The sequence below is a fragment of the Leptonotus elevatus genome, chromosome 20 (assembly GCF_054856555.1).
Source record: "Leptonotus elevatus isolate MCC_2025b chromosome 20, RoL_Lele_1.0, whole genome shotgun sequence".
Lineage (NCBI taxonomy): Eukaryota > Metazoa > Chordata > Actinopteri > Syngnathiformes > Syngnathidae > Leptonotus > Leptonotus elevatus.
In genome coordinates this window covers 4,262,439-4,286,407 of record NC_141258.1, presented here as the reverse complement: position 1 = coordinate 4,286,407, position 23,969 = coordinate 4,262,439, and the positions used below count along the sequence as shown (strand labels likewise).

At 41.0% G+C, this 23,969-nt stretch overlaps 2 protein-coding genes across 2 annotated transcripts in view; one reads left to right on the top strand and one right to left on the bottom strand.

Moving 5' to 3' along the window:
- LOC147156513 (glycylpeptide N-tetradecanoyltransferase 1-like) overlaps window positions 1-23,969 on the top strand; it is a 156,460-nt gene that overhangs the window by 14,858 nt on the left and 117,633 nt on the right. The window contains exon 4 of the mRNA XM_086065198.1: window positions 3,370-3,489. The gene's annotated coding sequence lies outside the window, so the exon portion shown is untranslated. The remainder of the gene's footprint in view (window positions 1-3,369; window positions 3,490-23,969) is intronic.
- LOC147156514 (protocadherin-15-like) overlaps window positions 1-23,969 on the bottom strand; it is an 81,245-nt gene that overhangs the window by 11,400 nt on the left and 45,876 nt on the right. The window contains exons 20-28 of the mRNA XM_086065201.1: window positions 19,151-19,270; window positions 18,887-19,072; window positions 18,534-18,770; window positions 16,798-16,914; window positions 14,595-14,732; window positions 13,752-13,864; window positions 4,321-4,430; window positions 3,973-4,113; window positions 280-407 (exon numbers count right to left, since the gene is read on the bottom strand). Of these exons, the coding sequence (XP_085921327.1) occupies window positions 280-407; window positions 3,973-4,113; window positions 4,321-4,430; window positions 13,752-13,864; window positions 14,595-14,732; window positions 16,798-16,914; window positions 18,534-18,770; window positions 18,887-19,072; window positions 19,151-19,270 (1,290 nt within the window). The remainder of the gene's footprint in view (window positions 1-279; window positions 408-3,972; window positions 4,114-4,320; window positions 4,431-13,751; window positions 13,865-14,594; window positions 14,733-16,797; window positions 16,915-18,533; window positions 18,771-18,886; window positions 19,073-19,150; window positions 19,271-23,969) is intronic.

Here is a 23,969-nt window from a genome sequence, read left to right as displayed (position 1 = left end):
GAATGAGTTTGATAACTTCATTATTTTTTATGTATAATAAAATACCTTTAAAAATATTTTTTCCCACTTGCTGTCGACTGAAGATAACATCACCTGTACTGAGGATGTAGGAAGCGACCAATCATGGCTCACCTGTTTTCTGGCTTTGGTCAGCAAACTGAGCCATGATTGGTTGTTAGCTACTTCCTCAGCACGGGTGATGTCATCTTCAGTCGACAGCTAGTGGAAAAATGTGTTTTTGTGCTGATGCATCTACGTCTGCTGATGCCGCCACAGTACCTGCACTTGCAAGATAGATGTGAATGTTTTGGCATCCTCTGCTACTCCTCCGATGTATAGAGAGGTGGTGAAAACTGGCGAGTGGTCGTTCTCATCCTGGACGTCAATCACCGCCACGGCCGTGTTACCTGAAACGCACACGCGATGAATTAAAGAATCAGTTTTGAGTAAGAAAGACAGGCATCCAAACAGATGTACAAAGAATAGTATCAAGCCAGTGCAACGTGGCAGATTAAGACATTTCAAAGCCAGTCAGGTCCGACTTTGACGTCGCAGTCACTTGTCACCATAAAAGATAAGCTTTCCATTGAGACCTGCGGCGCGACTTGACATCCCACAGCGGGAGGAAAAAAAAAATGGCTGCGACGCATTTAAAAACTTTAAATGCCTGCTGGCAAGGAACATCACATTAAAAGGCCGTCGGCAAAATAGAACTCGGCAGCTATTACCTTTTGTGCCTGCAGGTGACAACGCAGAGATGTTTACATTTGGTCTAAACTGAAAATGCCACTGCAACCCTTCCCTTTTCCTCTCTTCTTCTGCTCACAGCAGCTCAAAGTCCTCACAGAACAGACGTTTTGCTTTGAACGACTGAATTATGCAAGTTGACATTTACAGATCTCCTTCCGTAATGAACATTAACTATTGCATTGGGTCACACTCTGAGCCACAAATGAAAGCTTGTTGTGTTAGCTACCTAAGTGTGCCTTGTTTTATCTGACATAAATATTGTTTCCAATTAAACACAAATAAAAGCTGTTGTTTTGCCCGTTTGTTTACTAACAATGAAGCTTAATTCATTCACTCGAAGCCATTTTCAATGAAGCAACCCTCTTCGCTCCCTACTATTTTACTGGATTTTGACTGATTTTGCAAGGTCCACAGAATATTAAGTTCTATTGCTATAAAAACGTGGAACCTACCAAAAGAAAGACTAGAGTCTCTAATTTCATCAGGAAAAAAAGTACTGCGTTTGTATCTGTTTCCGTTTTGCAGCAATTAGCATCAGATTTGACCTAAGCTTCATCATTATTCACAAACCTGTTGAAAACACTGGCAAAAAGAGCTTGTTGCAACATGGCCCTGGCTGATCTCTTATACTCTGCTGCCACCTGCTGGCCGTTTTTTGTAATTACCATTTTCTTAAGCGACCTCTTCATTTCAGAAGCTGCATCAAAGCCTTTTGTATGTTCTAGCATAAAAAAAACAAAAATATAAAACGTATAAATAGTTTTTTGGGAGTGCAGGACAAAGTATTAAATAACGCATTTATACGTTTTTGGGTTTGAATTAGTTACAATTAGGCACAATTGCAACAACACTACTGTAATGGAAGATACATTTTTTGCTGCCTTAATCTCTGTTTTAACATAACGACGATATTCTGATGCGACATGAACTTCATAAACTTGATGTTTATAGCAGATGGTCACTACATGCGGGTTGAAAATCAAAAGTATGACTTGGTCTGATTTCAATGTAAAATTTCAATGAACTACTTTGGTTACCACCACAAGCTAGTTTGGATCATTCAGATGCCATTCTACTATCTCTTTGTCCTTGTTACTTACTCAGTCTGCAAGCATAAGTTAGAGGAAATCAAGCTTGCGCGAAAGTATGCAAAGACATCTGTTAATTAGCATAGCATAGATGAGGATCTGCGCACAACTGAGTATTGTTCATGTAGTGACATCTTGTGATAAGACACCATGTGTTCCACGTCTAGAGACACTAAAGATGAGCTCATAGCCTTCCCAAGCAATGGTCACATGTGCAGCATTTCCAAAACAATAAGCCAATGAGGCCCAGTCATTCAGGCACACTCACCGCATTAGTCAGAACACATTTTGAAGTACACGCACGTGAAGCTGACACACAGAAAATAAAGAAATTAGAGTCAATCGTGTCACACATTACAATCCAAAGATTGTGGCTTTAACCCAAACAAAAACAGGAGGTGTCTTCCCCCCCCCCAATCTGTTGATCGGCAAGACCAGAATGCTTATTTACGATTCCAACCTTCACTTAAGTCAGAAAATGGTGGCAGCACCGTGTAGTTAGAATGCTATTGATCTGTTGCCTGATTAAAAGTGCGGCCTGACGAGAATTGAAGAGTCGCTAATGAACACAATGATGCAGAGCTTTATTCCTGGCGGAATACTTAAGATTTAAATTGTGTAAATGAAGCGAGCACAGCATGTGGTAAAACACTATAATTAAAGAAGAATACCAAGGAGCATCAATTAAGATGCACACAAATTGGGAAGAGTCGAGCGGCACTCGTGGGGAAAGACCAGAAGGAATCCTTAGATGGAGGATCATAAACATGCAAAACACTGCAATTTAAGTCGTAATTTTGGTTCGCCGAAAACCCCCCCAGTGTCGAACCTTTGACATCGTAGCGGCAACATTGATGTTATGAAAACAACTGCAGGGTGCATCTGGCATAGAGTGAACCCTAACTGAAGTCATTGATTCCCAGCCATTTTCACTGAAGCAACCCTCTTCGCTCCCAGCTGTTTTACTGTGTTTTGACTGATTTTGCAAGGCCCACGGAATATTGTGTTCTATTGCTATAAAAACATGGAACCTACCAAAAGAAAGATTCGAGTCTCTTCTTTCAGCATTTTTGTATCTCTTAACGTTTTGCAGCAATTGGCATTAGAATAGAGCTAAGTTTCATCATTATTCACATTGCTGTTGACATCACTGGCAAAACGTTGCTTGTTGCAACATGGCCCTGGTTGATTATACTCTGCTGCCACCTGCTGGCCGTTTTTTGTAATAACTATTAATGCTTTAAGCCACCTCTTCATATCAGAAGCTGCATCAAAGCCTTCTGTTGGCTTGTGAATAAAAACAAATCAAACCATTAAAAAAACATATACATACGTTTTTGGGAGTGAAGGACAAAGTATAAAAACGTATTGACAAGTTTTTGGGTTTGAATGAGTTAACTGTGTGGGATACTTTACATCTGTAATGAGCGTAAATGTGTGATGTAGAAACCCCATATGACTAATAGATTCATTGTTATTTATACGTCTGTTACAAAACAACAAATGTTAGTTTTGTGTTCTTCCCATTTAGAAGCCCTTGTCGCAAAGAAAGGACCATTAAGCGCTCAAGATGACCACATTTGGATTCAAGGATCATGTTTGATACAATCAGGGGAAAAAAGAAAAGCAACATGCAAGATTTGAACTCAAGGTAAGAGACAACAACTGCGACGTCTAACTTCATCCCACAAAGACAGGTAAGCTAACGTCACAGTTAAGCTAGCTGCTAGCTGGCCGAACATTAATTATAAGCTATGCCATTTATGTCGTTCAATGAGTAGAAAATAAAAGTAATTGAGGACTTGAGACTTACTTCTAACTCACAACTCCCGCCTCTCCTTTCCAATTCTGACGTCCTTCCCATTGTACTGAACTGACGCGCAAGCGCCTTGTTGAAACGAGGCTATATGCTAACATGTCAGGGTTAATTGCCACCAAGGCTGCCAAAGTGCGAAAATGACTGCAAGGACACAGAACGCCCGACATGGAGATGTATGCGAATGCTTTCCCACCACGTGTCCGCTCGCATGTCCTCATTAGACAGTGAAACGCCAGGCTTAGAGTTAATTGTCACGGCCGTTGTGACCCAGCCTGCCTCAAAGGAGGAAAAGTTGGTCTAAATGAACTCGCTTACTCTTTGAGGGAGCTCGGAGGTTGGAGGAGACCACCTTCATGGAGTCTGCTTCGACCTTGAGAACGTAGCTGGAGTTGGCCTCGTAGTCTAGTCGTTTGGCTGTGGATATTAATCCCGTTTTGTTGTTTAATTCAAAAACACCTGGAAGCATTAAGAGACTATGTAAGAAGGGATTAATGTTTTTATATAGCCATATAAAGCTTCACAGAAAAACTCACAAATACTGCCGTCTAAGGTAAGTCACACCTGTTCTTAGCGACATGCTAGAAACTCGCAAGCTATACTTAGTTAGCGGTCATGCAAATTAGCGAAAGGCAGCCGAGCGACGCCGCCACATCCCGCGCTCACCTCCCTCGTTGCCCTCGACGATGGAGTACACGATGGTTTGATTGACAGCAGCCGCCAGGATGACTCCCACCGGTGTGCCGACCGCAGCTTCCTCGCTCACGGGCGGAAACCTGGGAACACATCAGTCGAGCAACAGCCGCCTTTAGCAACATTAAATATGGATACGTGTTACTCTGGGCCCTCTCTTTCCTCCGGAAGCTCGGCCGCAATCAGCTGAGATTTCAAATCTGTCAAGTACTTCCAATGCAGGCCTTCCCTGCCCGCCTTCGTACCTTCGTATTAGCGGTAAACATGATCTGCAGAGAAGTAATCAAGTGGATGTTTTCAAAAATCTGTCTTAAACTCATTAACTCCCAGCCATTTTCCCTGAAGCAACCCCCTTCGCTCCCGGCTGTTTAACTGGATTTTGACAGATTTTTTATATGATTGATTGATATATAAATGATAAGAGTCTCTTATCTCATCAGGAAAAAATATGCATTTGTATCTGTGTCCATTTTGCAGCAATTAGCATTGGAATATAGCTACGTTTCATCATTATTCATGAATCTGTTTCAAACAGTGGGGGAAAGTGCTTTTTGCAACATGGTCCTGGTTGATCTCTTATACTCTGCTGTCACCTGCTGGCCGTTTTTGTAAGTACCATTGCTTCAAGCATTCTTTTCAGTTCAGAGGCTGCCTCAAAGCCTTCTGTATGCTCAAGCATAGAAACTAAACAAAACGTATAAGTATGTCTTTGGGAGCACCGTTATATTTAAAATAGAACAAATTTATACTTTTTAGTTTTACTCCTGACATTTAAGTAAAGTAATTGAAATTTGAGGATCTCTACTTTTACCAAGTATTGGGACTAATTTTGCCAGCTGATATTCACCCAACAAAATAAAAGATCAACGTTGGCCTGTACATATACAAATGCAATAACATGGCAAAGATTTAACAGAGGAAGTTTCAAAAGTGTTTGAAAAAAACAACGTTGACAGATAGTGAGCGCTGGCTCGGAAACATTAATTGCTTTACAGGTATCGAACAAATCTGTGCCAAAGCAGTTCAAAGACGCTCAGGTGCAGATAAGTATGGTAGAGAAAACTTAAATTCTACAACTGACTGGAGGGGAGGGAGGAAATCATTTTGTTTTATTACTATGCTCCAGCAAACCACTACTAATTGTTGTTCGATAATGAATTCATACATCAGTGGATAAATGTCAGCCTGAATGTGGTCGCCGTAATGCACAAATTGGGTTTTTACAATGAGTTAGCATGCGCTTGGCCAAATGTCAGATAGAAATAAGAAAAATAGCCTGGTCCAATTAGACTCAAGGTGACATTGGAAAATTACTTTCTGTCAAAAGTTTAACACACTTTGTTGGTAAAAATGACATGGCAACATTTGAGGAGGGGTGTAAATGACATTTGCTCTTAGGTAATCATCTATATGTCACATTGACGTGTCTAAATTATACTCTTAAGTAATCATCTCCAGTTTAAAGCGAATTATTAGCAAACCTCTTTTAAGATAATGTCACATAGAATTGGCCTAGAAATTGCTTGGGGAACAGAAGGCAACGTCCAGGATAGACCAAAGCAACAGGAAGTAGAAACGGAGCCTAAGGGTCTTATATTCTTCAACTTTTCAACATACTAAAATAGTTCTCAAAAGTGCAACAGACATGTCTGTGACATGCATTTGTCAAAACTGACATTTTTTCTGTCCCTAAATCAGAAAAAAAAAACACACTCTGTTCAAAACAGCCTGTTTTAGGGGCGTGTCACTTTTATGTAAATAGCAGAACCAGGCCACGCCTCGGCCATATAACCTTCTCTCTCGAAGGTCACCAAATCACGGAAGTTTAATCTGCTCGTTTGAAGCACACAATTTAGAAAGGAGGAGAAAGCTAAAGAAGTGGCAAACGGACTGTTTTCATACCTGGTTGGATTGTCGACAGGCCGGGGATGCGTACTATTGATAGAAAACCCCACTTAAGTGCATTTTCATATTATGGGACCTTTAAGACTTAAATGTAATTTTCTTTGTGCGTTTAAAAAGGCCAGTTGCAAGTTTGACTGTATTTTGTCCTGACCGCAAATTGTGAAGCAATTATCTGAAAACATTGTACCTGTTCATTAATATGCGTATTTCATTTGAAGCACTGCAACATGGAAGTCCAACTCCATTGGTCTTTAAAACATTTATTCCAGTCTTCCCAATTGTGTAATTCGACCAGCATTCGGGGGTGCTTCTTCCTCTCGACAGACTTGGACTACAGTTGTTATCAATGCCGCCATTCTTTCTTCAGCAGCAGCCTCTAATTGACATGAACTGAGACCACTGGGATGATTTAAAGCCCCACATGCTGTCGGGCTAGTGGCGTTCACAAAAACGCACACCATTGCCGTGTTGTACAAGACTTCCTACACTAGAGTGGCGATGACGCCAGATGGACCACATTAAGTGGAGCAAGCTGGGTTTATGCTGATAAGACGAAAATTGAAAAGTGGCATCCGATAATTACAAATTATGTAGCAGGTGAATTTGCAGATAAGAGCCCACATTTTTTTTTCTCTTCAGGTATACACAAGTGTGTGTCGGATGCGTAGCTTAGAGGCAAAATAATGAGGGTTTTGATAGATGTCGGCAATGATAAGGCGGCTCTCTGTGGATGTCTTTCTTATTTGCCACAGTCATTTTGTTTTGTCTCACTCATTACTACAAGCTTGCCTCTTCCGCACGCACTTTCATTATGATCCATCATATTTCCCTGTTGTCATCATTCTTTAATGTTCCTCTTCAGTTTCTTTCTTGAACTTCATTTACGCTCTTCACCGTTGTTGGCCTTTCCAATGACAGACTATGTAACTTACTTATCCTCTAACTTACATATTACTATGTAATTTAAGTGTGATATTGTGAAGTGAAAAATATTTGATAGTGACAGCACTAATTTGCGCTAAATGCAATGCCATTTGTTTGTTTTCAAATACTGTGCCACAAAATCCTGAAATTTTGTGTCAAAAAAGTTCCAGGACTGAAACTACAAGCTTTCCTCGTTAGTGTGAATCAACCAACATGTATACAAACAAATTCTCTGCTGTTTGATTGGTTCAGTACACAAGAAGAGGTGAACATTGTAGTCAACCTCCCAATCACCCAACCATGGCTCCATGTGGTTCTTTCCCAAGTTAACTCATTTGCTCCCCAAAACTTTGAAATATGTTCTATTTTAAATATTACCGTGCTCCCAAAGACATATTTTTCCTTTTTGTATGTTATTTTTTTTAATGCTTGAGCGTAAAGAAGGCTTTGATTCAGCATGTGAACTGAAAAGAATGCTTGAAGCAACGGTAGTAGTTACAAAAACGGCCAGCAGATGACATCAGAGTATAAAAGATCAACCAGTGCCATGTTGCAAAAAGCTCTTTCCCCCACTGTTTAAAAACAGATTCATGAATAATGCTGAAACTTGGCTATATTCAAATGCTAATTTCTGCAAAACAGACACAGATACAAATATTGACTCTAATCTTTCTTTTGATAGGTTCCATGTTTTTATAGCAATGGAACACAATTTTCTGTGGTCAAAATCCAGTAAAACTGCCGGGAGCAAAAGGGGTCGCTTCAGTGAAAATGGCTGGGAGTGAATGAGTTAATGGGGGACCCATTTTGAAGATGCGGAACATCATCTGTGGTTCGTACTTTAGATTTGAAATATCTTTTATGACACCAGTTCTGGAACTTTTCTGACATGTGTTGACATAATCTATGCGACACAGGAAATGACTCATTCTAAATGGTTTTAACAATAGCTCCCATCCACTGATGCTTAATTTCAATCAAATCCATCCGGGAGTATTCCGCCATTACTAGTCCCAAAGAGGCTGTCAATACACCCTTTGTACTCTGTGGAACTTCCCCCCTTGCCATATCATACTTCTCTCCACTCCACCACATTTGCTCAGGCACAACGTCTTCATTTATGTCTGTCAATCACTCTTCTCGGGCTCTCGCCGCCTCTCAAAGCGACCCTTTTCAGTAGTCAGCACCTCAACATTTGTCTCGCACCTCGCCATGCTGCCACCTTGCCCTTGACGCCACTGCAGTAATTGCCAAACGCGACTATCAAACGGCTTAAGAGTTGCTCTGAACCTGAGTGGAGGAACTGTGGAAATACAGAGCAGGCTTACGAGGGGCTTGAAAGTTGTGAAAAATACAATGAAAAGAGGTGAGTCTGCAGAAGTCGCTTAATCCAACAATCACCTACTTTAATGCTATTATAACCATGTGACTTAAACTTCTCTGAGAAAAGAAAATATTCAATTCCTTGTTATCTTTAATCAAAAGCCCTTTGTCTCACCACTCCACTTCATCAATCTTTGTCAGCTTTCATTATCCTTTGTCGCCAATTTTTAGTAGACACTTGACAGCTGAGCCACATCTGCGCTTCACTTATTGGGGTCATATCGCAATCAGGCTTGCTGCCAAGTTTCCACAGTAGGCTATCCCAGTGTCCACAATCAACACGAGGCAAAATCAGCAGCGGCTCCTAACGCTGCACAACGTCCAAATATTATGACCAGTTTCATCAGGAAAAACAGTGTGACAAATAGACAGTCAGAACATGTAGTGGCCGTGGCGGGAGGGGACGTGGGTCAGAGTCAGTGGGGGGTTCTTGAACCTTCTTGATGAGACCAGCAGGGGACCAGAAGAATCTTGTGTCCTGACATTTTGGTTTTGAAAGGAGCGTTTCAATAACTGTGTGTTCTTTTATTAAAGTCTCGGGTTCTTCTACCTTGGTAGCCTTTATAGTTAAAAAAATGACTTTCTATTGCTGTGTTTCTTGTGTGACCTTAGCTACCCAAGATAAGGGAGACTGAAGCTCAGTTTTGATTTAAATTCAAAAGCTAAGCACCAAGCAGACAAGTGTACCGAAGAGCGTGCACAATGTGTTCTTGTTGAGAAGCAAGTGAGGCATTTAATGTCAATCTGCCAGCCCGTCATGTTGACTGTGGCGATCTCCTCGTTCGTCTTTATCTTGCTCCTTATGCGCACTTCAGCCCGACAGGTATTTTGATCGTCTGCCGCTTTGAATGTCCTGCTTGCATGTCAATCTGTTCTTTTGGCTACACTCATTCATGCTATTACATCTCGATTGTAGTGTCCTCGCCTATCGGTCCCCCTCCGGTTTGAGTGACGTTCAATCTCACGGTCTCTTTTTAAGTCTCCCGCTTTCAACATCGGTTACGTTGAAGAGTCGTCTGGAATGCCTTTTAAAAACTTGTCATATGACAGAGATGTTTAGAGACAATGGCAAACACTTAAAAATGTCAGTCGTCAACCCTGCCCGTGCGGCGTTTTTCTCTTTTGGTCAGGAACTGTCAGAAAGACTGGAACGAACGTTTTTTTTTGCGTCTCGTTCATTTCCTGTGTCTCCTTATAAGGTAACACTTGTTCATTTCATTACTTTCGGCAGCACCATTTTGGCATGCGTTACTGAAAATAAGTAAGCACTCTTGTGAGTAATATCACCTATCTTTGGTCCAATGTGTGTGTGTTTTGTGTTTGAAAGTCACATAGAAAGAAAAAAAACATCTAAATGAGATCACTGGGTCATTAAAGAGTTTGAGATTGTTATCCAACTCAACACTTCTTTCCTTAATTAGTTGAATCGGAACGGATTACCTTTCGGGCCCACTTGTGTGTGTGCCTTTGCTGCAAAAGCGAACCATTCTATCAGTTCCAAGAGCAAGATTAAGGATTGCTTCTGTGGAGTTGCAATGAATTAACGCCAGATCAATTTGCCAGAAGTAATAGATGCATCACTCAATGTACGAGCGACAGCTGTGGTTTCGCTATTGCCTGACCGGCAGAAAAAATAAATCCCCGGACTTTCCAGTCCGTGCCAGATTCCTCAACAGATCTTGCGCCACGAATCAGTGGGACGTGGCCAGATTGATCCGATCTCTCTCAGGCCGATCTCTCTTCTCTCTCTCTCTTATCTCCATCTCTGTAATGGCGCAAGACAAAGCAACAGATTTTCACGTGCGATCGCGACGCTTCTCCCGATGAGTCACAAAGTGTTGCTGTTTTGAGGTGATTTGGCTCTTAACTCTTGCAACCGCGTGATAATTAGATTCATTAAGCTCGTACCAGGCTGTAGGGCATGGCGACAGCACGGGAGGAAACTTGCTTTTCCACACACATGCGAGTCTAAAAGCACACATGAAACTCACACAGTCACACTCAAGCTCACTGTTGTTTTAAATAATCTTTTAGAGGGCAATAGTTTATTATACATATTTTCTTTCTGTTCACTTAATCCTCACACTGCTAATTGCCACTGGGCACTGTTAACTATTCATGTGTGTGTGATGTGGACTGCATACTGATGGTGCAGGTGCAAGGACGCTCCTATAGTGAGCGTGACACGAGAAAGGGCATGCTTGGGTTGCAGAAGGGCCACTAAAACGAGATAATTTGCTCACTCACGTAGGGCCAAAAAGTCCTTGCTTACAATTTGTAAAATTTCATGTTTTTTCCCCCACAAATCTATACTATTGTTCAGTCCTCAGGGGTGGGTGTTATTTGTGCAAATTTTTGACCAATCTTAAGTGTTGAAAATGGCCTACACTCGATGGATGTCATGAGGGAACGTAAGGGGATGAGGGAAGGTGGACCCAAACGCAGGGAAACAGACGGCAAAACCGGAATCAAGTGCAATACACGGTGCTTTAATGAACCATAGGAAAAACGGTGAGCAGACAACCTTGACTTGATGGGATGTGACTGGACTGGTCGCCAGGACTGGCCGTGGCCGGACTGGTCGCCATGACCGTCCCGTCTAGTCATGGCGACCAGTCTGGCCACGTCCCGTTCCTCAATTCCTGAATAGGTAGTATAAGAGAAACTCTGTAGTCCATATCCATCCGTCTCTGAGCCATCCACCCCAACCACCGTTCAAGAATCAGTCCTCGATCATCTGTCGGTCCATCCAAGTAACGTCTTTGACCCATCCTATCAAATGTATCTAATGAGCCTTTTATCATCCATCCATACGTAGTAATCCATTTACCTATCTGTCGGCTCTTACATCAGTAACACATCAACTTGCCGATCTATTCACCCATCCATCTATCCATCCGCCTGTATTACAATCAATGAGACCAGGAGAGCTCCACAACCAAGAGATTGCAATTCTTCACGGGAGAAATAAGAGAGGACACATTGCTGCACAACTACTCTCCTATTCATTGTTGTTCTCCTCCAGTATACAAATCAATATTACGTATTCAGCCTTGCCCATGGCTCGGTGACTGAACGCTTGAAACCATAAAAATTCATTAGGCTGCATTAGTAAGCCTTTAAAACCACAATGGTGCAAAGGTAAGCCCCTGTTCAACAATACTGGGCTAATTAATTCAAACTGCGTGAGCAGTCGCACACATACGTACACATACAGGCATTGATTGAGAGAAAAAAAATGGAGTGATTACACCACGCAGGATCAAAAAGATGCAGTCGCACATAAACAGACAAGCACACGATTTTAGTTGGGAGATATATTCCATATTCATAACAGCTGCATGGCATTGCTCCTCTCTCGTTCACTCTTTCTCGCTTTCTATCACCTCTCAGCATTTTCCCTAAAATCGATAAGAGCTCCAACCTGCTTCATGGGAGAGACAAACTGTATTGACAGTGATATCAATAACTTCATTTTTGTTTTATCTTGAGCATATGTTTACAAAGCTATTTTCACATTCAAACGTATCACAGTGTAGCCTACACCGGCGCGTCAACACACGGAAAGCCTTTTTAGTTTAAAATAGCTCACTTTAACCCTTCAGGATCCTCCACCGTACACTTGCCATCGACAGAACAAAGAATGGGTTTTGTCTTTTGGTCCCATTTTAAATCCAACTACGTTGCTGCTAGCATCAAACTAGCTAGTGCTAAGCTAGCTCATCTCTTAGGTCAGGCAAACCATGTGCATAAGCATACCCCACATATGTAGATATGTCACATATACAAAGACGTAAGGGCTATCTAAACAGTCCTCGATCACGACAATATGCTATGACACGTTCGGACTCAAATCTTAACCATTGTGATTCACGACCAGTGACTTTGAGTCTCCGCCAATTCGTGCACAAACCTACTCGCCAAACATGCATACGCAGTATAATCTGGGCCTGTTTAGTTGAAGCTATTAATCTGTTATGAGACTTTCTACAGGTGGATAAACGTCTCTGTCTGACTCAAGCGGAATAATTTAATCTCCAGTTCTAAAAAAAAAAAAAAAAAGATTTTTTTTTTTCCGAAAACATATGCAGTCATTTTAATCGGGTTTCTTCAATATTAAGCAAAGTAGCGCATCTGGCAAGAAGCGAGATCAATGCCTTCACATTCTGAGGAGCAGAGATGACGGGCATACGGCGGGATAAACGTAGGCGGGAAACAGCGGGAAATAAGAGGCTGTCATATAATTGAAAAAGAAAGCAGTGTCAATATATTTTAGATGTGAGGATGGAACGCTCTGAGGAGGAAATTGTCTGAGATCGCACCTCTTCGCTCACTGTTGGGGGGGGGGGAGAAAACCACATTGTGGAAGGAGGGTATTTATGAGTACATATTGATTTTTGAATAGACATGTTTAACAAATGAGCATACACATTGTGCTATGTTTACGAGGGAAATTGGAAAACTAAATTTGTGGTGCAAACATTAGACCTGTTGCGTGTTACAACTTGCACTTGAGTCCAATTTAGCTTGACAAGTGGGGCAATGGTGCAATAATGAATTAAACGGCAAAAGGAAAATATACTGAGAATGTCCTGTTATTGTGATTTTTATTCTCCTCATTCTTTGCCTAGAAACAACTCCCACATAATACTTTCGATTTGCACTGTTCAAATTTCAACTTTCTTCAAAAATTCACGCCTTTCGGGGTATATATCCTCTGATTTCACATGATTTACAGTTCCCGCACAATTTAACGTTAAATATCAATTTTTCCCCATTGATTTACAATGGGACTGACATTGAACTTTTTCAAAGTCCCACTTTCCAAGCCCACTTCCATAAATACAACTGATCATTGTTGCCAGCTCTCTGACACAGCTCAGTGCTGCACTTGGTAAATTGCATTGTCCTTTCAGCATTCCCACGCAATTTGTGCAGAAATTGCACTTAGTCTAGTTTTGTAATGCACTTCTACGATGAGTTTGTTAATTTTGAGAAACGGGATTTGTTTAAAGGGATTTGTTTAAACACAGAGGCATCGTACACTGTTGCATTGGACAGTGGATGCCACCATTATTTCGCAATCAATTCAGTTAATAACCTTTCTGAAAACTGTCACTGAAACCAATGGTTGTGTTGAATTGCGCCCATCAAAACAATACCTCTCACAATATCAAAGTCGGAGGGCGTACCTGTATTCCTCCTGAGTAAAGATGGGAATAATGGAAGGCTGAAGGACGGTGATCTCCACCAACGTGGTGTTCTCCTTTACTGGCTCACCGTCGTCGTAGGCCACCACAACCAGCTAAAACACACACGGAAGGGAGAAGTCTGAACAGGAGATATCTAAATGACCAAAATAATTGTTTGGGGGCAAACATTTGTTTACATGGAGTTCAGAATGAGTGCGTGTCCCAATGGGGTGCTTATTATTTCCTGCTTAGCATTGCTTCCTCCTTTAAGTGGGGGTTAATTGCCAATGGCTGCACCCAAAGCAGAGTCAAACCTTAATATGATCTCATCAAAAGCAACACATTTGGTCCTCCTTTGAAATGCCACAATATTGTAATTTATGCATAGCAAGGGAACTTCAATGACTATTAGCTTTTTCTTTTTTTAGACACTACTTTCGTGGCTTATACTAACAAATATATCATTCTTAAAATCTAACCATGTTTTTGTACTTGTACCTCAGGTGGTGATACAAGCAATAATTGCACAATTTTTCTGCGCTTGGTTCATTTAGTAAGCTGAGATAAAATTGGAGGTCTTGAGAGGATTTTGAATCTGTGTTGCGTTAATTAAAGCCCAGCAAAAAGATTGAATTAGCATATCCCAGAGCCCCACTACAGAAAACGGCGTGGAAGAGGCTTTTTAAAATCTGATAAACTACCATGCTACTGTCGGTTGGGATAACAAAGTCGTGAAAGACTCAAAATGATCATGTGACATACGAGTGCGGCAATCAAAGGCATGTTTTACTCAGAACATATTGGAAATTGTATTGAACACTAATTGTGCGTGTGCATACTCACACTGAATTTGAGGTTGGGCTCTTCGTTGAGGTTGACTCTTGTGACAACATTTCCGGTGTTCTCTACCTCAAATATACTAGCAGAGTATGAATAGGCCTCCTGATCCACTTTGTAGCGCACCAGACCAGCTGGCGTTCCCTATGGAGACAAGAAAAAACACTTTGGAAAGAAAACTACAGCAAGTTTATCTGGATTATTTTGCGTTGTTGCCTAGTACAGAGAATTAACTCATTCAAACCCAAAAACGTATAAAGAGTTTTTTTTTTTTTTAATACTTTGTCCTTCACTCCCAAAAATGTATTTATACGTTTTTTAAGATAAAAAAAAAGAGACTCTAATCTTTCTTTTGGTAGGTTCCATATTTTTTTTAAGAATTGGAACAGAATGTTCTGTAGACCTTGCAAAATCAGTAAAAATTCAGTAAAGCAGCCGGGAGTAAAGGGGGTTGCTTCAGTGAAAATGGCTGGGAGGGAATGAGTTAATCATGATGTAGTCACACTAGTAGATTCTCTGATGTTAATAGAAATGAGTGCGGCGCAAATACAAAACGGTGTGTCCCGCTTACAAAGCGTGGAATAAATTTGGCAATGGTTGTTTTACCTCAAATGAAGCATTTTAATGACTGTGGTTGTATCTCAAAACCTCCTAAGTCAGGGCACTTACTACCATCCGCCATATCAGAATTACAGTGATTAAACAAAAACGTTCCCCTTCGGTCAACACTTTCAACATGTACACATTGAGTAAATCAAGTATTCAAGTGTCCTCAGATTGCAAGGTTGAAAATGTCTCCAGAAGCAAAGAACACAGCCGTTTGCTCTTTAACGGCCACTTTGATTTTTATAGCCAGACGGCCAAGTGAGCAAGTACTTGAGCTGCCATGAAAGGGTGCTGACTCAGCCCAAGTTGAGAAGTAAATTGAAGAACTGGAGGGTATAAATGACATAAACACCCACATATATATGTATCAGCGAGCGGTCAGGGTGCAGTTGACTTCCTTGTCAGAGGACGGGGGCGTAGCTTTATTGCGTCTAGCCGGCATAATATTGTTCCTTGTTCGACCGCGGAGGGAATAGATTGACGCTAAAGCTCAAACTTGAATCAAAGCAGCTCGCGGAGGCTGACGAAAAAGCGCATGACTCAAAGGAAGATTGCCGCGCCTTGAAATCGGCTTAAGGGCCAACGACGGCCAGTGTCAAAATTGCATGAGCAGATTGAGGGTATGATCAAGTACGATGGAATAAATGCGCTCAGTGGAAAAAACAAGTCATGTTGTTGTTAGCATTTGTGTGAGAATTTCAACAGTCACAACTGCAATTTCATTTAGTAACGTCACAACTTAGTCTGAGGAATATTGTGTGAAAATGCAAAATTTTCACCATTAAAATACCTACCTAAAAATTCTAAAAATACATTTTTTTTCTCCACCTAATTTCTACATTTTAAACCGATTATAACAATTTCAACTTTATACTGCTCAGCTTCGAAAGTGGTATAACTTTCCTACCCTAGTATTCTTTTGCATTAATGGGATGGATCTTACGCAATACTGCAAAGGGGAGCTACTTCTGCGTTTTTTGTTCTTTGTCATTAATATTTATCTGGAGAGATTTATGATATTATTCAAAGGCAAATGAGTCAGATATGTAACTTCCTTATTATTTTTGAGAGTGCTTATTCAGTCAGCTACTGCCTATCTTAGCTGCATTTAAATCAAATGTGATGTGACTGAGCAGATGCTTTATAAGGCATTCTCTCGCGCAGCGTTCGGAGCCTAGTTTGACCATTTGACAACCATATAGACCTGACCTTAATGGCCCGTAACTATCTGGCAGCGCATAACAGAACCGTCGAGTGCAGTGACAATACTACTAGTGGTACGTGCAAGAATCACTGATTAATAAAATGCAAAAATGTTACAGTGGATGGAAATAACAGACTTTAACGGTGGTCAATTTGACATTGGGTAAAATGTTTGAGAATCGCTGATTTAACCACGTATCGCAGAGCTGTTCAATACTAAAAGCCCGGCTGACATACCCAAAAAATGGCACCCAGGGAGTCAAAACAAACAGGAGAAAAAGAGAAACGCATTGGAAGTGCACACAGGGGATAATCAGTGTCATTATCTTCCGTCATTCCAATGCACAATGTCCCCGCCAGCAACGGCTCGCCTGAATAACAGCAAGCAGGAGAGGCTCACCACGGGGTCAGAGTCATTGGCCATCACCGTGGTTACAATAGTCCCCTTGACGGCGTTCGGGGCGACCATGCCACGGTACATTGGCTGGCTGAAGACTGGAGCAAAGTCATTCACGTCCTGCGGAGAAATGAACACAACACAACATTAGTGCTACTGCTGATAATGTCACCCTTATTTCAATAAAATGGCAAAAATGTGCCACCAAATAGCTTTATTTTTGTGTTTAGGACTTTTCAAAGAACATGCCTTGCTAAGAGTGTATGTGCTAGTCAGAAACTACTCAAGCAAATGACTAGGAACAAATTAAAATTGCTCACTGAATGGTAAGTGGATGGACCAATGTTCTTTTGATCAGCTTTCGAGTGGAGTCTATTAAAATCATTCGTCAAAAAAACTCTTAATGGATTATAGAGTGAAGGAAAACCACAGTTTGGTTTTTAGGTTTTGACATTCAAGGACACAAGACCTACGACGGCATATTAGGACCATGTATAAATATATATATTTTTTTAGAAGGTGGGGGCAATATTCCCCCCCAAAAACTCCCAAAGTGGCAAATTAGCGTTAAAAAAATCTTAAAATTGCGAGTTTATAAAGTTGCAAATTTGCGAGAAAAAAACTAAACGAAACTTTACTCGTCATACACAGCAGCTCGAGCGACAACACTTCCTGATCCCCTATCAGCTGACTAAACACTAACCAATCAGAAGCGAGCATACTTTAGGTAAATGCAAGTGAATGACGGAGAACAGCAGATTGGACACATCTTAGCTATTTGTACAAAAAAATAGCAAAATGTGTAAATAATAACTCTAGAAAGATAAATGTACAAGTAAATATACATTTTAACAAATCAACTTAAATGCTTGATCCTCAGGGTGTGGACCTTCGCAAAGCGAGGCAGGCGTCTTTGTCTCTGGCAGTACCCAACGTTTCAAAGTGGGAATGCTTGACATAAATTGGCCATATAATATAAATATATACATATATAAATATAAAGCCATTACTACTGTATCTCCTTAATTGAAAACCCGATTGAAAAGTATTGGCACAAACATCCGAGTAGTACGCTACGTGTATTTCTCGTAAGTTTCTGAGTTTTTGTCTCGCAAATTTGCCACTTTTCCCCCCCTCTGATTATTGCCTACGCCCTCTAAAAATATATATTGTGTATGTGGCCCTAATACACCGTCGTACCAGCTACTGAGGTTGTAGAAACGAGAAGAATAGAAATAATTTCAACACAAGAACATCAATAAATGGCGAAATATCACAACAAAATATTAAAATAAACAACTATTTTCTCCAATGAATTGTCTTACAAGTTCAATAGAGTGCTGAGACATTTCTACTCTACATTATATGGTACTTTGGTTGTATTTGTTTCCGCTATTAAAATCCAGCCCTTTCATAGAGTCCCCATGACACTTGTTTTGTATGCTGAGAGAAGGTCATATCTTTTGCCAAAGCCAATATAAAACAACAGCCAAAACAACAATTTGGCCTCCATTTAATGAGCTCTACCTTGGCCTGTGCTACCGCCCTTCTTTAACACACAAACGTTAGTTTGCATAATCCTGATTATAGGAAAAAATTATTGGGAGAGGTTAAAAACATTTGTACGGCTCTTAAGCTATTTGCATGATGTTTAAAGGTGAAGGCAAATGAACAACTACAAGGTTATCACAATATTTATCATTCACTGTAAGACGCAGAACACATTCGCACCAACGCACCGTGATGGTTACAGTAACGGAGGCCAGGCCTGGAGGCATGGTCCCCTCCGTGTCCAGAGCCTCCACGGTGAACGTGTAAGAATAATTGGAGGGGGTCAAGGCCTCAAAGTCTAGAACTTTCTGCACGGACAACTCTCCTGTGACTGGGTTAACGCGAAACAGCCGTAGAATCTCCTCACTGGAGCCGTCGGTTCTGATGCGATAGGTGAGATTGGAGCCGAGATCGGCGTCCATCGCCTAAGCGGGACAGAGATTGAGATGGGAAGTGTAAGTGAAATATAGTGATGGATCAGTGTATTGGAAAGTGTTGCTGGTACTGCTCAGATCTGCCATCTTGTCATTGGTCCACTCACGTGCAGCCTGAGAATCACAGTGTCCTTGGGGCTGTTCTCTGGCAGCTTGACGTTGTACGTCTGTTGACTGAATACAGGACTGTTGTCGTCCACGTCTAGAACTGTGACCGAAAGCGTCAGCCTGGACCGCCGCGGGTCCACGGCGCCGTCCCAAGCCTCCACGATCAGAAAGTAGTGACCCTTTACCTTAGATGCGACAGTTAGAAAACGTAACTGGCTCTGTATCGCAGTTGACAGGAATCAGGCATGAATGTATATGTGTACCTCTCTGTCCAGCGGCACCGTGGTTCTGATAGCTCCCGTGGCGTTGATGGAGAAAAGCTTTTGATGGTTGACCAGTCGGTAGTGAACTTGACCGCTCGCCCCCAGATCTGGATCAGTGGCCTAATGTACAGAGCATCCACAACTTGGGTCTAAAATAAAATCGAGTCAGGATTTGTTATGCAGTGACCTTCTGGATTCAAGGGAACAAAAATGCGTACCATTCACTCATTGAGTTCTATAAGGGACAAAGGTTTTAGCCTTGGCGTATTTCTTTTGTTCAAACCGTTTTTTTTTTCTTCTTCTACTCCGTCTATGACTCGAGACAAAAGAAATGTGGATGTATATCTGTCTTCATCTGTTGATTATTTTCTTTTTCTATACTAAGGCAGCGGGAATCAAAAGCGCTTTATTAGCAGTGGCCATTGTTCAAACATCAAACGTCTAAAGTTAATGAGACGGCGGTTTCAATCTTCAGAAGCACAGCGTCTTCCTCCCTCCCTTTGCGCTTCGTTTATTCCCGCAAATGGCCTCCTCTTCTGGTACTTGTTATAAATCCACGTCACCCCTCTCAGCCAACACAAGGTGACAAATTGCGAGGTGAGTCGCATTAAAACAGATGAAACCACGTGCGTATCTGATTCTCTTTTTGCTATGGTGCTTATTTGTGAAACCAAAACAGCCCATAAGTATTTTTCAAGACCCTTGTTGTAAAGCAAAGTCATAAATTTGTTTTTTAAATACATAGGTTAAATATTATTTCTGAAATTAAGCGCAAAGACTGAGAACTGTGTAGTACTCCGCGTTAAACTGTTTTTCACCATTTTCATGGCTAAAATGGCGCCCAGTCACATACTTGGGCATCCAGCATGAATCAGCCCTCCCTTGCTAATATAAAAATTGAGCTTGACACGCGAAAATGTGTCCTTTCTGGATACCACCGGTTACTCAACAGCTCAGTGAATGTATTTCAATTCCGAATTATGTATTTTGTGTTATTCAGACTACCGTAACATGTTTAAATGTAAAGCATTTTTATAAAATTAGGAGGAAGCATGTGCTCAAATGTCTGTCATATATTGTGTGAGCAACAGGCTGAATGTGTGTCGTCGTGTTTGACAGCTAACTTTCCCTGGAGTGTCTCCGTTATGTGGATGCACACGATACAACGCCAAGCAAGGCGCATTTGGTGATGTATTTGACAAGCACAGTGTTGGTCCGCCGCATCCGGAAGCCTGTTAGCCCGCGAGCTAGCTGGCGGCTAGCATCTCCTGTCAGCGGAAAGCCTCATGATGACTCGCTGGGATATATTCCAGCTAACGGTGGTATGTAGTAAGCATAAGAAAGATGCTAGACATATAAATATACTGTGTTTGATTGACAGTGTTTTCAGCGCATTCAGTGAAAAAGTCACATCATCGAAGGGCTTCATTTTGTATACTTGACTTTTTTTTTTCCTCATTCAAATTTGGTAGGCTTGTTATCAGCACTCATTTCTGTGGCGTGTCAAATGTACAAGGCAGTTTTATTTTCAGGGACTTTTAGACACAGCAGGTAATCGGAACAGAAATGTTAGCCGCAGCGCTAAAGCTAACACATCACGAGAGGTGGTTAGGGAGATGCTATCCTCATTTAGCAAGCAAGTGTAGTATCCAAATTAAAAGTTATGTACCTATTGCTTTAATGGTATAAATGTCTATTTTTTGTTATTCTTATTTTTTGACACACTCTGCACTTTCTGGAGTGTGCTCCTACTGTAAGAATTGAATTTTTTTCCTCTGGGGGGACCAGGTGTTTCTTTACTTATCTTACAACGCGTTCAGTGAGAAAAAAAAAGTTAAAATCAAGATAATGTAAAGAACTAGCAAAATAGCTAACAATAAACATGAAGCAACTTTGTCCAAGTCCCAACTTTCACAAATAATTCAGTCTTGTGACGGCACTAAAGTGGCACGGCCAGAGAACGAGGAGGAGAAAACGATATACAGACAGTTATGCTCCCCAGTAAAGAATTTTTAAAGCGACAGATGCCCAATCTGTTATGCGGGGAAGCGTCACCATCAATAAAACTCTCCGCTTACGTGCCTGCAGTGTGGCATTAAAGCCATTGAAGATCCGACTCTCGGTGCCGCATCGCTCGCTCACGGCGTTGTCTAGTGCCGTAATTACACCGTCACACATTTAAAGGCCACAAACGCAAAAGGATTAATGTGTCTGTTGACAAAAAAAAGGGAAGCTTGTTCGTTGTAAAGCCGCGACAGAATCCCAAGTAAGCAGCCTTCGGCGGTCGGTGTACGTATCTGCATTGGGAACAATGAGCAAAGCTCTCGGTACTTTGTTAAATAAAACATTTTGCCGGTCACATTTGCGCGATTAGCGCGCTAACAAATGAGCGCGCGCAGCCAGGTGTTGCAACAGCGTGGGAGGCGTTGACTTCGCTGATCTGCATACAGACGAGCTGGTGTCTTGTTCCGGAGCTCTCGCATGCGTCTTCTAAATCATTGACGTTTGTATTCAAAACATCTGCAATTTACTTTGGGAGAATAACTTTGATGGAAATGCTTGTGTTAATCAACACATGGTTGAAGGGAAGTGACAGTACCCGCAGGGTGCCAACAATCACGCTGCAAGAGAACAATCACGCCGCGAGGGGCCAATGAGTGGAGATTTTTTGTCTCGCTAACAAGCGTAACTGGTGATTACTCATTTCACTATTTTTTTTTCTTTAACTGCTATTTTGAGGAGGGAAAATTACTCTGAAGTCTTTTCAGACGGCCAAAACACTTTTAGCATTACCTACTACTTGACTTATTTATTTAGATGTTCTTGACCAATCAGATTTCAGCTTCTATGTGTTGCCGTGTCAATCTAAGATGCCGAGGGCCCTCATAGAAAAGAGGATTAGGGCCAGTGAGGAGAAAAAAGGGGTTGGCAGAATTCTCACTTTATTTTCACAATTCTGACTTTAAAGTGAGAATTCTGATTTTAAACTCAGAATTTTCACTTAATCACTTTTATCTCAGAATTCTGACTTTAAAGTGAGAATTCTGACTTTAAACTCAGAATTTTGACTTTATTCTCAGAATTCTGACTTTAAAGTGAGAATTCGGACTTTAATCTCAGAATTCTGACTTTGAAGTGAGAATTCTAACTGACCGAGAGCTATGAATTGTTGGGAGAAGTCAGAAATTTGAGATTTGAGAAGACAAAAAAAAAGGTTGGCAGGATTCTGAATATTGTATATTTAAGTGAGAATTCTCACTTTAAGTGAGGTCACTTAAAGTTGAAAAAAGAGAATTCTCACTTAAATATACAATATTCAGAATCCTGCCAACCTTTTTTTTTTTTGTCTTCACTGGCCCTAATCCTCTTCCGTAGAATTAGTAGCATTGACCGATGTAACTTCGATTTTATTAGCAAAAGGGTCTCTTTCTTTAACCAATCAGTTTTCAAAATTGTCATCACACGTGATGATTTTCTTGAGCATTTTTCCAGCCTCTGATTGGTTCGCTATAATTGCAACAGGATAGTGGCCCTGATACCAAACACATCATTGCAAAATTACCTGTTAACGATTGTTGATTTCAACGATTTTCTTTAAATGGGAATCATTATAGTGGTGCAAAAGTCAACTTTTTTCTATTTGCTCTCACTATTTTTCTCCCGTCCTTCTCTGCCGCATTGTAGCAGCATCAGCACACCAAGTTCAGGTCCATTCATTCTTCCGGAAAATATGTTTAATAATTACAGGTGGCGACCCTGATTTGGATCGAGGCCCACAGTCACGCCTCGCACATCTTGCTCGCTCTGGGGATTAGCGCCGTCTGTTTAGTCTTGGAGAATTTCCGCAGATGGAAATCAGGATGGGAATACTTGGGAATGATCGAAATGAAATGACACCTTCTTGGAAAGGTCTACCACATGCTCACCGGAGTTTTCATTAGGTATACTTAACGTGGTTGAAAATGGTAGCAACCAGGAGGTTGCAGGACAGCTTTTTAGCATTCCCACACAATTTCTACAGAAATTGCACTTTGTCTAGTTATTCACAAAGCTGTTGAGAACACTGTGTTTGCAACATGGCCCTGGCTGATCTCTTATACTCTGCGGGCTGTTTTAAAAAAAAAACATCATTTTTTTTTTTTTTTTTATTACTACCATTGCTTTAAGCAGAAGCTGTATCAAAGTCTTCTGGGATTTTTTTTAATAGGTTTTTGGTGAACTAACGAATACACGCACGCACGCACATACACGTACACATTCTCACCCACATACAAAAAAAGAAAAAAAGAAAAAGAGCAATGATAATGACATTACCGAATGAACAATACTGAGCTCTTTAAAAAAATAAATAATAATAATAATAAAAAGAAAGGGAATAAAAGTCTTCTGTATGCGCTAGCATTAAAAAAAAAAAACATAAAAAAAAATAAAATAAAATAACGTATTAATACATTTTGGGAGTGCAAACGTATTTATATGTTTTTGGGTTTGAATGAGTTAATTTCAAAATTCAGATGTTTATTAAAAGAATAAACGTTTGATTGTTGCATCCTAAATCTCATTCGGTTGTGAGCATACTATTTTTACATTTCATGGTCAAAGGCTTCAAACTGACTCCAGGAATGCTCAAAATAAGCACTTGGGAATGCAGGCGAGCACACTCTTCAAATGACCTGCAAATGCGCACTGACATGTGAGCGCGATAACTCACGGGCCTAATTAGAGAGGTATGTTGATGATCGTCGAGCCCCACTGTAAATGGTAGCGGCTCAATTTAATTAAGAGTCTCTGTGGAACTTCTCGAGTGGGGAGGAGACAT